The 14938-nt window shown below is 39.0% G+C and overlaps 1 protein-coding gene across 1 annotated transcript in view; it reads right to left on the reverse strand.

Annotated features, from left to right (window-relative positions):
• LOC143654028 (cytochrome P450 2C19-like) overlaps positions 1–2972 on the reverse strand; it is a 28390-nt gene extending 25418 nt beyond the window's left edge. The window contains exons 1-2 of the mRNA XM_077125490.1: positions 2758–2972; positions 1028–1190 (exon numbers count right to left, since the gene is read on the reverse strand). Coding sequence (XP_076981605.1) covers positions 1028–1190; positions 2758–2925 — 331 coding nt within the window. The 5' untranslated portion in view covers positions 2926–2972. The remainder of the gene's footprint in view (positions 1–1027; positions 1191–2757) is intronic.
• Positions 2973–14938: the final 11966 nt, after the last annotated feature.

Genomic DNA, 14938 nt, shown 5'->3' on the forward strand with positions numbered 1-14938 from the left:
TGTGACCACATGGATTAACCTTGAGGACATTATGTTGTGAAATAAGCCATACACAAAAAGACAAATATTGTGCAATTGCACTACTATGAACTAATTATAATAAGTAAAGTCACTGAGTTAGAATCTAGAATAGAGATTACTAGGAGACAGAATGTGGATAGAGAATGGGGAACTGATGCTTATTTGTGCAGAAATTCTAATCAAGTTGACTGGAAATGTCTGGAAATGGATGGGGTGATGAAACATTATTGTGAATTTAATTAACAGCACTGAATTATGGGTATGAATGTCATTGAAAGGGTAAGTTTAGGGTTGTGTATGTCACTAGAAGGAAAGTGAGAAGATAAAACATGGCACTGTAGAGCACAGTGAGCCCGTAGTGGTTGACTATGGTTAACATTACAAATAAAAGAACGTTCTTTCATGAACTATAACAGGTGTCCTTCACTATTACAAGGTGCTAATAATAGGGTGGTATATGGGAAAAATATGTCCAATGTAAACTATGGACTATAGTTAAGAGTAATGTTTGGTATTCTTTCATCAATTGTAACAAAGGTACTAACCAATGGAAAGTGTCAACAATAGGAGGGTAAAAGGGATATAGAGTTTTTCTTTTTGGAGTAATGAAAATGTTCTATGATTGATTGTGGTGATGGATGCACAACTCTGTGATTTTATTGAGAGCTATCGCTTGTACAGTTTGGATGGATTGTACGGTATCTGAATATAACTCAATAAAACGTCCTATTAAAAAAGCTTGGGGAGTAGTACGATGGTGGTTCAGCAGGCAGAATTCTCTCCTGCCATGACAGAAACCTGGATTTGATTCCTGGTGCCAGCCCATGTGAAAAAAAACAAAGAAACAAAGAAAAAAAATCAGTATTCTATTAGTGGATTGTTTCTTGCTGTTTGGTATTCCGAGATTAGAATATGAATTTAATCTGGTCTTTTGTATGCTACTACTACATACACACACTCACATACACACACATACACACACATACACACACACACACATACCTACCAAGTCCTTGATGACTTTTTTCTAACACTATGGAAGATCCCCTTGCAGAAAACTCCTCTCCATGGTCAATCATAGCTTCCTTCACGGCTTCATACCCATGCAACACCACGGAGGGCTTCATGCCCAAATGCACTGTGAACACGGGGCCATAGACTTTGGCTAGCTGGGAAACCAAACAACAGGGAAAACGTTAATCACAAAGGTATTTCTTTGGGCTGAAACAGTTGTATGTAATTCAGGTTGATATCCCTTTGTACCACTGGTTTCTTAATCTTCACCCACAATATCAAACATTTCTTTTATATATAGATTGCATAATCTGCTGTTCATGGGATGCCTAGTGTGTGCTAGATGTAAGTCTAGGAACTTTGTACAAACCTTATTCCAATCATGCTTTTAACAAACTCTCAAGATACGGTTATCTATCCCTACTCTACATATGACAAAACTGAAATTCAGAGAGTTTATGGATCTGACCCAGGGCTCCACCTCTGAAAAGCAGAAGGGCAGAATTCAAATCCTCTTTGGCCCAACTAAAGCCTAAGGAATGTGTCATCTCCTGGTGCCTGCCTGGGAACCAGGGCCCAAGCTGACAGTCCAGAATCATCAGGAAGGGCTTTCAAAATGCATGTTGCTGGGCTCTGGCCCTGGGAATTCAGATTCAGTAGAGCTATGATGATCCCTATAAAACTCTACTTTAAATATTCACCCAGACCCAGTTTGAGAACCCCTGCTGGCACCAATGCAGAAAAAGTGTGAGGACAGTGATGGTTGTTGGAGTTAAATGAAGCTACAGGAACACCAGCTTCTTCCCTCCTCCAGCATCTGCACCCCAGAGCCCTCTCAGGATATGTTGCGCCCTGATTGATTAGCTCACTTCCTCTGGCACTAAAGCCTGGCTCTTTCCTTGATTTCGACCATCATTTTCATCTTTTCAAAAGTTTTGTAACAAATCTCCACAGAACACACTGCTTTAGAGGCAGTCTGAGGAAATGGGACTGGGGATGTCTTTGTAAAGAGATAGCTTTTGAAATATTTTAAGGTGTCATATTAACAGTTACAGCTGCATATACATAAAATCCCAAGAATAATGCATCCACATTGAATTGGAAAATCATTACTTGTGTAATTAATATGTGCGAAGCAATTCACCACACCCTTTATCATTAAAATCCCAAATGGTTGATTGCTGGGGAGAGGCAATAAAAGTTTTTATTTAACATAAAAGAGTGTGTTTACTATAGAGTTTGTAAACCATAATGATTGACTTAAAGTCTGATTTGTTAATATTATCACCATACCCACAGGAATTCTATACAATATCAGTGATTAAATGCATCTCCCTGCTGGGAACACTGTTCCCAACCTTCCCAGCTCCTTGATACACCACTGCAAGAGGAAATACAGCTTTCCGAACAAAACTACACTAATCACAGAGACTGCCATTCTGCAACCATGGAAAAATCATTGAAAGCAAAGCCCTAATGTGGCCATTTCGCACATCACTGTTTGTATTCTTTCGATCTTAGCTTTCTATGTCTTACTTCCCTAAACCACATTACTTCATTCAATTACTGTTGACAATGACTAGCCTGAAAATTAGCATTACAATTACTCAGTAATACAATGATCCTTTTAACAATTGGCTTCTGGGAACACATTTCATTTAGCAGTGCAGATCTATGCTACTTTCCCCTTACAGTCACTGGAAGAGCGTCAGACATACTTACATTGTCTAGGGATTTGCTGAATTTCTTCAGATTTAACTGGAGGAGATTTCCAATAATTGGAAGAGGAGTGGGGCCAGGAGGGAGCCTCCCTTTCCCATAGCTCTGTTTCAGGAGTGAAAGGAGGAGCAAACACGAGAGACACAGCAGTAGGACTAAAATTGGATCCATCGGAACGTTTCCTTTCTCCTAAGGCAGCTGGTAAGCTTGGAACTGAATGCCTTATAAACACCCAGTGCCCCCTTGACCTGTGCTCTACCAATCATTGCAGTGGCTCATCACCTACATCAACTTAGGTCTTTTCCAAGTGGACTTTGGCTGGCTATGAAATATCAAACGAGTGCATCTCTACGATTTGGAGGAATTATAAAGTATAGAAGATTTTAGTTAAGAAAGAAAAAGAAAACCTGTTTTTCTCAAAAGAGAGGTTTCAACTGAGTGACTGTTCTTGAGTGGCCCAGATACCTGCTTTCAAACACCCAAAATATCCCAGATATTATCTTGGATTTATGTGAAACTCAAATGTAACTGGATGTGGTATATACTCATGTGCAAAATCTGGCAGCTTTAGAGAAAAGATCAGGCATTAATATACTTTTTAATAATCTTCCAGATGACTGCAATATGAGTCAGGATGAATAACCACTAGAACAGATGACTTTTTTTTAAATGCCAATATTCTGAATTCTTATGATGACATATTAGTATGAGACAATATTTAGGGCAATACAGGTGATTAAGTACTTGCTTTAAAAAAAGGTATCTTCCTCTTATGACTTCAGCTAAAACTGTAATACCTTGTCCTTGAAAACAGATATCTTTTGAAATATTTTAAGGTGTTATATTAACAGTTACAGTTGGATATATAAAAAAATATCAAGAATAATGCATTCACGCTGAATGGGAAAAATCATTTTTTGCGTAATAATAGGTTTTAAGAATTCTCCACACACTTTTCCTTTGAACACCTCAAATAAACCTGGAGAATGAGTATCATTGTTTTTTATTTTGTAAATGAGGGGGAAATATGAGATTTTCCCACTGACAACTACTACAATGCAGGGATCCGAACTAGTCATTTGGGCCCCATTGAAGGGCACCATAATGCATCCTAGCTGCCAGGAGGAAAATATTAGTAAACAAAAATCATCAGTTACAATGAAAGCACCACCAACTCATGTCTTTCACACCAAGTAGGAGCCCCTTTCTGATACACTGGGTCACAAATGCTCATAAGAAGCCAAACAAAAAGCCAAGGGGCTGATTGCTTCCTTCCCCATCGCAGTGGGGATGAAACTAGCTCAGCCCCATTACGGAGAGACCTGGTCAGAGAAAGTCAGTGGGGAAGACTGAGAGTCAAGGACTTTTCCCCTTCCCAGTGTCTCACCCCACCCCACCAACGACTTCTGTAAAGCAAGGAAAAGAGGTTCTAGGGGAACAGCACCGTGTGGCCTTAGGTGAGAGACAGGAGACAGGGACTGCTCCCAACACAGCAAAGGCACAGGACACCACCACGTGCAGACCTGGGAGACAGCATGAGGGACCCTGGGGAGCTAAATGTAACACGACTGAATCCCAACACTTCACCCAAGCTCCTAATGGGAATACAGTTTTTTTCCAAAGCTTTTTTTTTGTAAAGCACTATCAGATTTGCTTTCAATCATTTAGAGAAATTATTTTTAAAATACAATACTACTTTGGTATTTTCAAACTGTTTTTATCATATATTACTACAAGGAACCAGGCAATGTACAAAGCATTTTGACATCCTTTCTATCTCTTTTGGTCATCACAATGGTCACCTCCATAAAAGTATTCTCATTTTTAGAGGTGATGAAAGAAAACCTCAGGAATTCAATGCCTTCCCAAGAACACACAGTCTGTGAGTGGCAGAGATTAGGCTTGGACCCCCTCTCTGGACTATTGGACTTTCCTATCCTGGCAATACATTAATTTAAGAGATTGACCAATATTTTCTGAGAATCTTATGTAACTCAGTGTTGCATAATTCACTATGAATTGTAACTTTCAAAAAAAACAGGAACTGTTAAGAATGCAACACCAGTAGGTTAAAATGTAGTTTAGAAAAGTTTGGAAAAAAACAAATTCGCTAGCTCTAATTAGAACAATCTTTTCTTTCCTGAGTATTGAGGGTCTGCTCTGCTTTTCTCTTTTTCAAGTGATGTTCCTTCAGTATCCTATCACAAATATTTCACAACTTTAGGGACCTCAGAGATACTCTAGTCAAATCCCTCACTATCATTATTAAGTAACTGCTGAGTCAGCAAGGTGGAGTAAAAACAATCCATCAGTACAAGGTCTTGTACTAGAATCCGGGTTTCCAAGCTCCACACATGGCATTGAGACCCTCAGCCCCTTCCACACTCTGCTCACAAGAACCCAACAGCCAACTACAGAATACTGGAGGAGTCTTCCCTGGAAATACTAAATAATCTCAGAGAAACAACTTCCATATGATAACATTTAGATAGAAAGGGTCCTTCTAGTGCCCATCACAATGAATTGATCTTTCTATCCCTCTCTTTAGGGATATTTGGGATATAGCCATTCTAATTTTTCCATGTTGGCAGGGTCTGTCAATAATATAGAGTAGGGAGATGGAACTATCTGATGTTCTAGAGAGGTTGGTCCCTCTAGGTTTCAGGACTTATGTGTTCCAGGGACCCATTTGGAGGTTGTAGATTTCTGTAAAGTCACTTTAGTGTATGGAACCCTTGTGGAATCTTATAAATTGCCCTAAATGTTCTTTAGGGATTGGCTGGAATGGTCCTGGTTGGGGGTTAGCAGGTTATGATAGGTAGAAATGTCTAACTGAAGCTTCTGTGAGAGCAATCTCTAGAGTAGCCGCTCGACTCTATTTGAACTCTCTCTGTCACTGATAGTTTATTAGTTATACTTCTTTTCCCCTTTTTGGTCAGGATGGGATGGTTGAGCCCACAGTGCCAGGACCAGACTCATCCTTGGGAGTCACATCCCACACTGCCAGTGAGACTTTCACATCTGCATGTCATGCCTCATGTCTTTTTACTAATTCATTCATATCCTGGATAAAAGGAGCATCAGACAGGTTTTCACAATCACACAATCACATTGTAAAAGATATATCTTCATATAATAAACTTCAAGAATCAAGGCTACTGGGACACAGCTCAATAGTTTCAGATATTCCCTCCAATCACTCCAATACACAATAATTGAAAAAGGATAAACTACAGTGCAAACAATAAACTCCAGATGACCTCTCAACTCTGTTTGAAATCTGTCAGCCACCGAAACTTTATTTTGTCTCATTTCTCTCTTCCCCCTTTTGGTCAAGAAGACTTTCTCATTCCCATGATGCTGGATTCCAGCTAATTCCCAGGGGTCCTGCCTCGTGTTGCTAGGCAGATTTACATCCCTACAAAATGGCCCACACAGGGGACATGACTCCCCTGCTGAGCTGCCTTAGAGAGAAAGGCTATATCTGAGCAAAAAAAGAAGCTCCGTGGGGGACACTCTTAGGCCTAAATTCAAGTAGACTTGGCCTATCCTTGGTAGGAATAAGCTTCACAGGAGCTATTGATAAGGAGCTATCAATAATATGGGATAGGGGGATAGAACTATTTGAGGTTCTAAGGAGTCTGGCCCAAGCAGATCCATTTTTCAAAGGGCCACTAGAGCCAACAGAATATACAAAGCCAGACCTTTGGAGATACATAAAGAAAACACCCCTGGGAAGCCATTGAAGAAGTCTGGAGAAAAAGCTGGCAGATGTCGCCATGTGCCTTTCCAGCTGAGGGAGAAACTACAAATCATCGGCCTTCTTGAACCACTGTATCTTTTCTTGGATGCCTTAATTTGGACATTTTCATGGCCTTAGCAATGCAAATTTGCAACTTAACAAATTCCTCTTTTTGAAAGCCTTTCCATTTCTGGTATATCGCATTCTAGCAACTTACAGACGAGAACACTAGGATACCGTGCTTTCTGCTCCCCAAAGTTCACGTGGACACACTACTTAGAGGCAGGTGGGGTGGTGATGACGAGAAGAGACTCCTGAGCCCCCTGAGACTTTAATATCAGTTAAAGTCTCTGTGTCCCAATGTTTCCATCTATTAAATGTTAATGGATTTTTACTGTCCTTACCTCACTGGGAGTTGATAAGTCTCGAATCAATCGATGTGTGTTAAACTGTTTAGACCAGTGCCTGGAACCTAATCAACTATTCCTTATGAAACAGACAAAAATGATTTTTTCCTTTCTCATACCAGATATAGATGCATCATGATTTATTTAAATAGTTTCCTAATGAAGAACATGTAAATTGTTTCTCACCTTTATCTCAAACTACTGCAATGCACTACTTCATATATTTCCTTGAGCACATAGGGAATATATCCATGAAATGAATCCTAAGAAAATGAATTACTACATAGATCAAGTTAAACTGTTTAAATTTTTAAATGTGATATACTTGTAAATACTTTAACAATGCTACAGGATTTTTAAGATTATTTTTTAGATAAGTTGTGTAGGTTACATAAAAATCATGCAGAAAATACAGATTTCCCATATACCCATCACTATTAATGGATACTTTGCATTTGCATCTACCCCAATAGACTTGTAATATTGAGTGACTGATTTCAACATGTTCAGAGCTCTAAGATCACTAAGTACCCTGCATGTAGAAAGTGCTCTACACATGTCTGTTGAATACAACAGGTCTTTTGGGAGGTGAAAGGTGCCAACGGAAAATGAAAACATGGAATAAACGGGCCCAGGAGACGCAGTATGAGAAGGGTTAGGACAGAAAACGATTACAATTTCCAATGAGATGGTCAGAGTAGGCTTCATTAGAAGGTGAAAACTGAACAAAGTACCAAAGGGCTTTTACCCCCATCTCCTCAATAATACTCTATATGATAAAAGTTTTTTCTCCTTATCATACAAGTAGGTGAAATATAATCAGTTATGGATTTTATTTAGCTTTTTGGGGGTTCTTTCATATGCTCACTAATCATTTGCATTTTCTTTTCGGAAACCTGCCTACCGAAAACATGACTCTGGAGTTGAATTGTCCTTACCGCAATACTGTTAAATTACAAACATCAAGCTGCACGATAATGTCTCTAACATGGACGCAACTGAGTAAATGGCCGCCCGTCCACAGCACTGGGCACACGTGTGCATGTGTGTACGTGCTCCAGCCAGCCCTGGTCACCTCTGGGATGAGAGCTGGAGCAGAAAAGGTGCTGCTACCTGCCTCTATTTCATATCATTATAAAAGGATAGAGGAAAGAAAGAAGAAAATACTTCTGTTTCCCAATGTTCTAGAATAAATCTTTAGTTCTTCCATAACATAATATAAATAATGCTACAATATAAAATATATAGAAAGTCCAGTTGTCCACACATTGCAGGTGAGATAGAGCTAAAGACCACAGGACCATAACATCAAATTGCTATTGCTGTCATACCACTTGTGAACATAGTGTGGAAGATATTTAGAAAATAATAAATCATGTAAATTGCTTCAAAACTAGGGATGAATTTGGGGTGGGAGGGAAAAATAACACATACAGCACTTCATTAAACCATAGGGATGCATAGTATTCTCTGTGTACTTCTGAAAACTAAAAACTAAAAAGTAATCGAAATTAAAAAAATAATTTAAAGTATTAGAATATTATATTTAGATGACAACACCAATGAGGGGGTAGGTGGGTGATCGATGGAGAGCAAAATAATTAAAATAATTCCCCCTATCCCTTATCCACTCAATATACTCCTACAAGCTGGTGCTTCTCTTTGAAATCTATTTATATGAAAATGTTTAGAATAATTTAGAATAACATTGTAATTTTTAAATCTCTTTACACACTATATTGTGGAGTTAAACATATGTACAATTAAAATATATGACAAGATATCATAAAAATGGGATGCAGGAAAGAAAAATATATCATCGAATCGTGCTTGATGTAATATAGTGTTATTTCAACATCAGCCACAATAAGTTGATGTATAATGTAAACCTTTAAAACAAAATGAACAGAAAAAAGTAGATATTTGAAATGAGATAGAATCCAAAAAATACTCAATTGGACGCAAAGCATGCAGGTGGAAACAAAAATACATAAACAAATAAATAAAATGACTAAAATAAAAACTAATAGTTTTCAATGACAGAAAACATATACAAAACATAAATGGTCATTTCTGCGAAGATGTCAGAGCAGAGTGGATTGAAATCACCCCGGTGTGTGGGATAAGATAGGGGATGGGAGAGAATGACTGGGACTGTGATTTTGGGGAATGAGTCATTGAAGAGGGTCTTCAGGGTGTTTGGGGGTGGAGAGGGGCAAGGGGATCGGATTGGCAGGGATCCCCACTGGGGGTGGCCACCAGTGTGTGGGGTGGTGTGAATTGGAGGGGACCAACCTCCCTCTGCCCCAGCCTGTCCCAGCTGCTGGCTGAGGAAACTTCCCTGAGCAGCACCCTCGGGGACCACAAGGTGGGCCCCACTGTCTGCTGTGAAGAGCCACACCCCACAGTGCTGAAACGGTCACCTGGCCAGGTGCTGAAAACAGGCACAGTGCTGCAGGTCAGCTGCTTCCCTCCGCAGGTGCTGATCTGCTCCGCCACCCCATGCACCAGGACTAGCTGATCTGCTGTTGCACACAGAGAGCATCCCCAATGCGATGCATGCGATCTCCCCAGCTGCTATCTGTAGGCACAAGCCGGAAGGGAGAAGACCCTTATAAAACACATAAATACATGAATCAAAGAGGCCCAATGAACGCCAAATAGAATAAATCCAAATAAGCCTACCCCAAGAAACAGACAAGTCAAACTACCAAATATTGAAGAGAAACAGAAAGTTCCTGAAAACAGCATGAGAAAAGCAATCTACTACATACAAGAGAAAACACATATGACCAAATTTGCAATATTCAACAGGCACCATGGAAGCAAGAAGGCAGAAGTATGATATATTTAACATCTTGAATGAGAAAGATTTCCAGCCAAGATTTCTTTATCCAGCCCAGTTGTCCTTCAAAACTGAGGGGGAGATTAAAATCTTCAAAGACAAACAAAAACTAAGAGAACTAGCCAACAAGAGACCTGTTCTACAAGAAATACTAAAGGGGGTCCTGATAGCTGAAGGAAATGTCAGAAGTAGGAGATGTGAAGGAGGGCACAAAATTGAAGAATGCAAGTATCAGTAATTGAAGGAGTAAAAAAGGGAGAGAGGGAAAAAATAGAGAGAGATGGGACATATAAAACCTAGAGAATAAAATGGTAGATTCAAGAACGACTTTAACAGTAATAACTTTGAATGCTAATGGAATAAACTCACCAACTAAAAGGCACAACTAGGCAGAATGCATCAAAAATATATAATCTGTCTATACACTGTTCACAAGAGACACATCTCAGAACCATGACACAATTAGACTGAAAGTGAAAGGATGAAAAAGATCTTCTATGCAAGTTGTAATCAAAAGACAGCAGGACTAGCTATACCAACATCAGATAAAAGAGACTTTAAATGTAAAGAGGTCATAAGAGACAAAGAAGGACACTGCATATTAATAAAAGGGACAATTCACCAAGAAGAAATAATAATCAGTATTAATTTTATGCTCCCAAACACGGACCTTCAATGTATATGAGGCAAACATTGGCAAAAACTGAAAGGAGCTATAGACATTTCAACATTAATACTCGGAGACTTCAATACACCTCTCTCCTCCATAGATAGAAGAATCAGACTGAAGATCAACAAGGAAACAGAGAACTTAAACAATCTGGTAAATAAACTAGACCTAACAGACACAGATAGATCATTGCACCCCAAAACACCAGGATGTACATTATTCTCTAGTGAACATGGAATGTTGTCCAGACAGATCATATGCTCAGACGCAAACTGAATCTTTATAAATTTAGTAAGATTGAAATTATCCAAAGCACTTCCTCTGACCACAACGTAATGCGGTTGGAAATTAATAATCACAAAGAACAGGAAACTTCACAAATACATGGAGATTAAACAAAACACTCTTAAAAAATCATTGGGTTAAAGAAGAAATTGCTAGAGAAAACAGTAAATATCTTGGGTTGAACGACAATGAGAAATAAACATATCAGAATTTATGGGATGCAGAAAAGGCAGTGGTGAGATGGAAACTTATTCCCCTAAATACATATATTGAAAACAAGAATGAGCAAAAAACAGGGACTTAACTGCTTACTTGTAGAATTTAGAGAAAGATCAGCAAACTAATCCCACGCAAAGAAAAGTAGAGAAATAAGAAAGATTAAACCAGAAATGAAACACTAGAGAAAGTTCAACAAAACCAAAAGTTTATTAAATAGAAATCAATGAATTCCCACTGATAATATTAGATAGAAAACTAAGTAAATAAATAAATAAATAAATAAAAACACTTCCCTCCAGTACAATGATGACTGATAAGTGTAATGAGAGTAGTGAAGTTAGAAAATTATCATCATGCAAACACCAGAGTAAAGACTGGTTTGTGCAAAATCAACAATGAATATTAAATCTAGGAAGAAAGTTTGTCACGGACATTTGTATGACTTTAAAACTGTCTTTTCACACGTTGCTGTTTTTTTTTTTTTTTTACCAGGGGAAAAATATTATGAATATAATAGCAGAATTATTTCTAATAGTGAAAAAGGGGAAAAAAACCAAATTTCTATCAGTTGAATGGATGAACAAAATGTGGTATACACATACAGAGGAATATTATTCAGCCATTAAAAGAATGGAGTACTGATACATATTACAAAATACAAGAACCTTGAACAAACTATTCTAAGTACTAGAGAGGGCTTATTTCTAATTGATTTCTGAGCATGGATTTATTTTGCATATGGGAGGGATGTGAATATGTCGGGTGAGAAAGTGTAATGAGGTAACATGGTATCAGCATTCAAGCTCACCTTCAATGCTCACTGCCTCTGGAGATTCATGCCCCGTGTAGTTCTCTCACAAATTGAAAAAGGCTGACTTGGCATGGAAAGTCAGAACCTGAGCAGAGGGAAGAAGCATCCAAGCATGAGGTGGCCTCACCAAGGATCTCAGAAATAGAGGGTGAAAGGTGGGTTCCTGTTGGGTGGGCAGAGTACGGGAGGGTCACAGAGGGCGTCCACACATGGGAGCAGAACTGTACGGGGTTTCAGGGCTGAACAAGATGAAGAAGAGGTCAAAACCCAGGAATGGTGAAGCTGTCTTCACGCTGGGGTATGGAGGGCTCGTGGCTGCCCATGAGAAGTCAAAGCACAAGCAGGGAAAGGAAGGGTTGCATGTGTGGGGAAAGGGGGTGGCAGTAGAGATAGGAGATGGATCACACATAGGAGGATTGATGAAATAAGTAAATATATGAAGGATAGTGAAAGCTAAGGTTTTTAATATTGGAAAAGGGAGTTACAAATAGAGAAGGGAGAGGACATACAATGAATCCTGTGGTGTTGGATTGAAATTAGGTCTCAAGGTGAACACACAGGAAAGGGGCAGGATCACTAAGAGCATCCATCCTCCAAACCCACGCACGCTGCCCCTCCGACATTGAAGAGAGCCCGAAAAGCAGAGAATACATGCCCAGCTGTCCTCACCAGGCTAGCAATTATGAGTAATAAGGTATAGCAGAGTAAAAAAAATTTTCATAGTAAATGTGGTATAGGGATTAAATAAATTAAGGAAAGCTATACAAAATTAAATTGCATTTTGAAATATAAATATGGATTCATGGCAAATCCTGGGCATCAAAAGCATGATTGTACTTTATGAAACCTATTAAACTACATACACTCACACGTCCCTAATCTACAATGATATTCAAAAAAGAAATAAGCAGCATACCCTCCTTCACATGCCATCACTATAGGGGATTATTTCATCAGCTTCTCATTTGTAAAATTGATGGTTCAAAGTAAAGGGTTAAACTTTTACTTTGTCATTATTTCAGGTTAAATAAATACCCATAGCTGATCAAGAAAAACCAGCTAAATAATTGTAGAATTCGAAAATTACCATTTTGCAAACCCTATTGAAATAATTGATTTGGAAAAGGATCATCACTGATATTAAAATCATTTACTGAAGAGCTAAGGGTGAACTGAATATTTGTATCCAAAGATGCCAAAGTATCACTCCCTAGATTATCTGCTTTAGTGAAAAAATATACTTTACAGTGAAATGATCTGCCTGCACCATCCTAATTAGCATCACTAATACAATACGTTACAAGCATTAGATGATGACCCCTAATTAATACCTGAAATTAAAAAAGACAAAAGCTGAATTTCTTACTTACTATCAGTGCAAGGAAGAGCTATGCTGGTTAGGCTGCCTCCCCAAGCATGTCATTCAACTCATCTTATGTGGACTGCTCATCCTATTTGCGAAGTGTGAAATTCAGGATTGTTGATTGACTGGCACTCAGAGATGTATTTATGGAAATGGTCCATCCCTAATTGGCTGACTTTCAAGAGCTAGGAGATGCTGCTAAGTGATTGGCTTGGGAAAGCATGTTTGCTAAAACAAACTTGTTGATTGAATGAGCAGGTTTAATACTAGTTCCTGCAGCTATTTGTTATGCTGGTCCTTGATAGTGCTCTGTGTTTATAATAAAAGGGACACTTTACTACACTAAACATTTTGGAGGATGTTTATGTAAATTTAAATAAGGGCTGGGTGTAGGCAACATCTGGAAGGATTGTTTGTATTGTTGGTATGATAATAGTACTGTGGTTATGCAGGAGATTGTCCTTAAGTTCTAGAAATGTGTGTTACAATTTTTCAGTTACATTTCGAGTCATATGTAATTTCCCATAAATGTTTCAGCAAAATTACATATGTATCATGAAGCAAATATGGTAAAATATTGTTACATCTAGATTGAGGATTTATGGAAATTCATTTTAACATTCTTTTAATTTTGCTATATACTTGAATATTTTCAAGGTAAAGGGAATATTTATAATTATATTTTATACCATTGTTTCAATTTAACTAAAAGCTCTCTAGGTCTCGTAGATCACTGCTTTTTTTTAATTGCACATACTCTTGTATCATAGTTTTTTTTTTCCTTAATTTACTTCAGATATTTATTTTGTCTTTATCCTTATAATGTTATTTGAGTTAGGAAGCATTCACTTGCTGACAGCAGGCATCTCTCAAGATGCCTAAAGGCAGATGGAAATTTATTATTTTACCTAAAAGGAAGGTGAGTGGTAGGACAGACTTCAGGCTTGGGGGATTCAGTCTCAGTGGTTCAGTCAAATATCTGATATCTTTGTATGTGTTCTATTTTGCTTGAAACAGACTCTGAAAATGAAAGTATAAAAGATGTTTACTGAGGGAGGAGCCAAGATGGTGTCTTAGCAAGGTGTGGGATTTAGTTCATCCTCCAGAACAGCTACTAAATAATTAGGAACAGTACAGAGCAGCTCCTGGGGCCACATCAGTGACCGGACACACAGCGTACCCTAGTCTGGACCAGCTGGACCAGCTGCAAGGCCCGCCAGAACCATGAGTGCCCCATGCCACAGCAGCCAGTGCCCCTCCCCCACATGCTGTTTCCCAGAGGGGAAATGAAAGAGACTTTACCAGCAGCAGGGGCTGAGGGCAACTAATCTCCAACTGTGGAATTAATTCACAAATTCTGACTACTGAAACTAGGCCCCCAGCTCAGGTTAACCTGGTCAAAGCAGAGGTTGCTCATTTTTGCCCTGGCACCAAGGGGGTATAGCTGATGGAGAAACAAAAAAAAAGAAACAGAGGTTTTTGTGGCTGTGTTTCTACAAAGTCTTGACTTTGGATACAGCGGCAGTCTTGACTTTGGATATAGTGGCAGGACTTCTCAGGCTGCCACTGCCCCAGGTATAGGCAGAAACAAGCTTTCTGAGGGCTTCTCTGTAGTGTGTGCCTTCCCCAGGGGAGGAGTTAGTCCCAGCTCAGGTGGATTCCCTCCCTCAAGGAATTCAGACCCTAGAGCTTGGTAATTTGAAGCCATTAAAACCAGCCTACAACCTCTCCTCCGTCTCCACCACATCCCCAGCAGGGACAGTCTGCCAAAGTTAAAGGTACCACATTATCTTATGCTGGTGGGACCTGCACGCAGACGAGCACCACATATTGGGCAGGATA

The sequence above is a fragment of the Tamandua tetradactyla genome, chromosome 13 (assembly GCF_023851605.1).
Source record: "Tamandua tetradactyla isolate mTamTet1 chromosome 13, mTamTet1.pri, whole genome shotgun sequence".
Taxonomy (NCBI): Eukaryota; Metazoa; Chordata; class Mammalia; order Pilosa; family Myrmecophagidae; genus Tamandua; species Tamandua tetradactyla.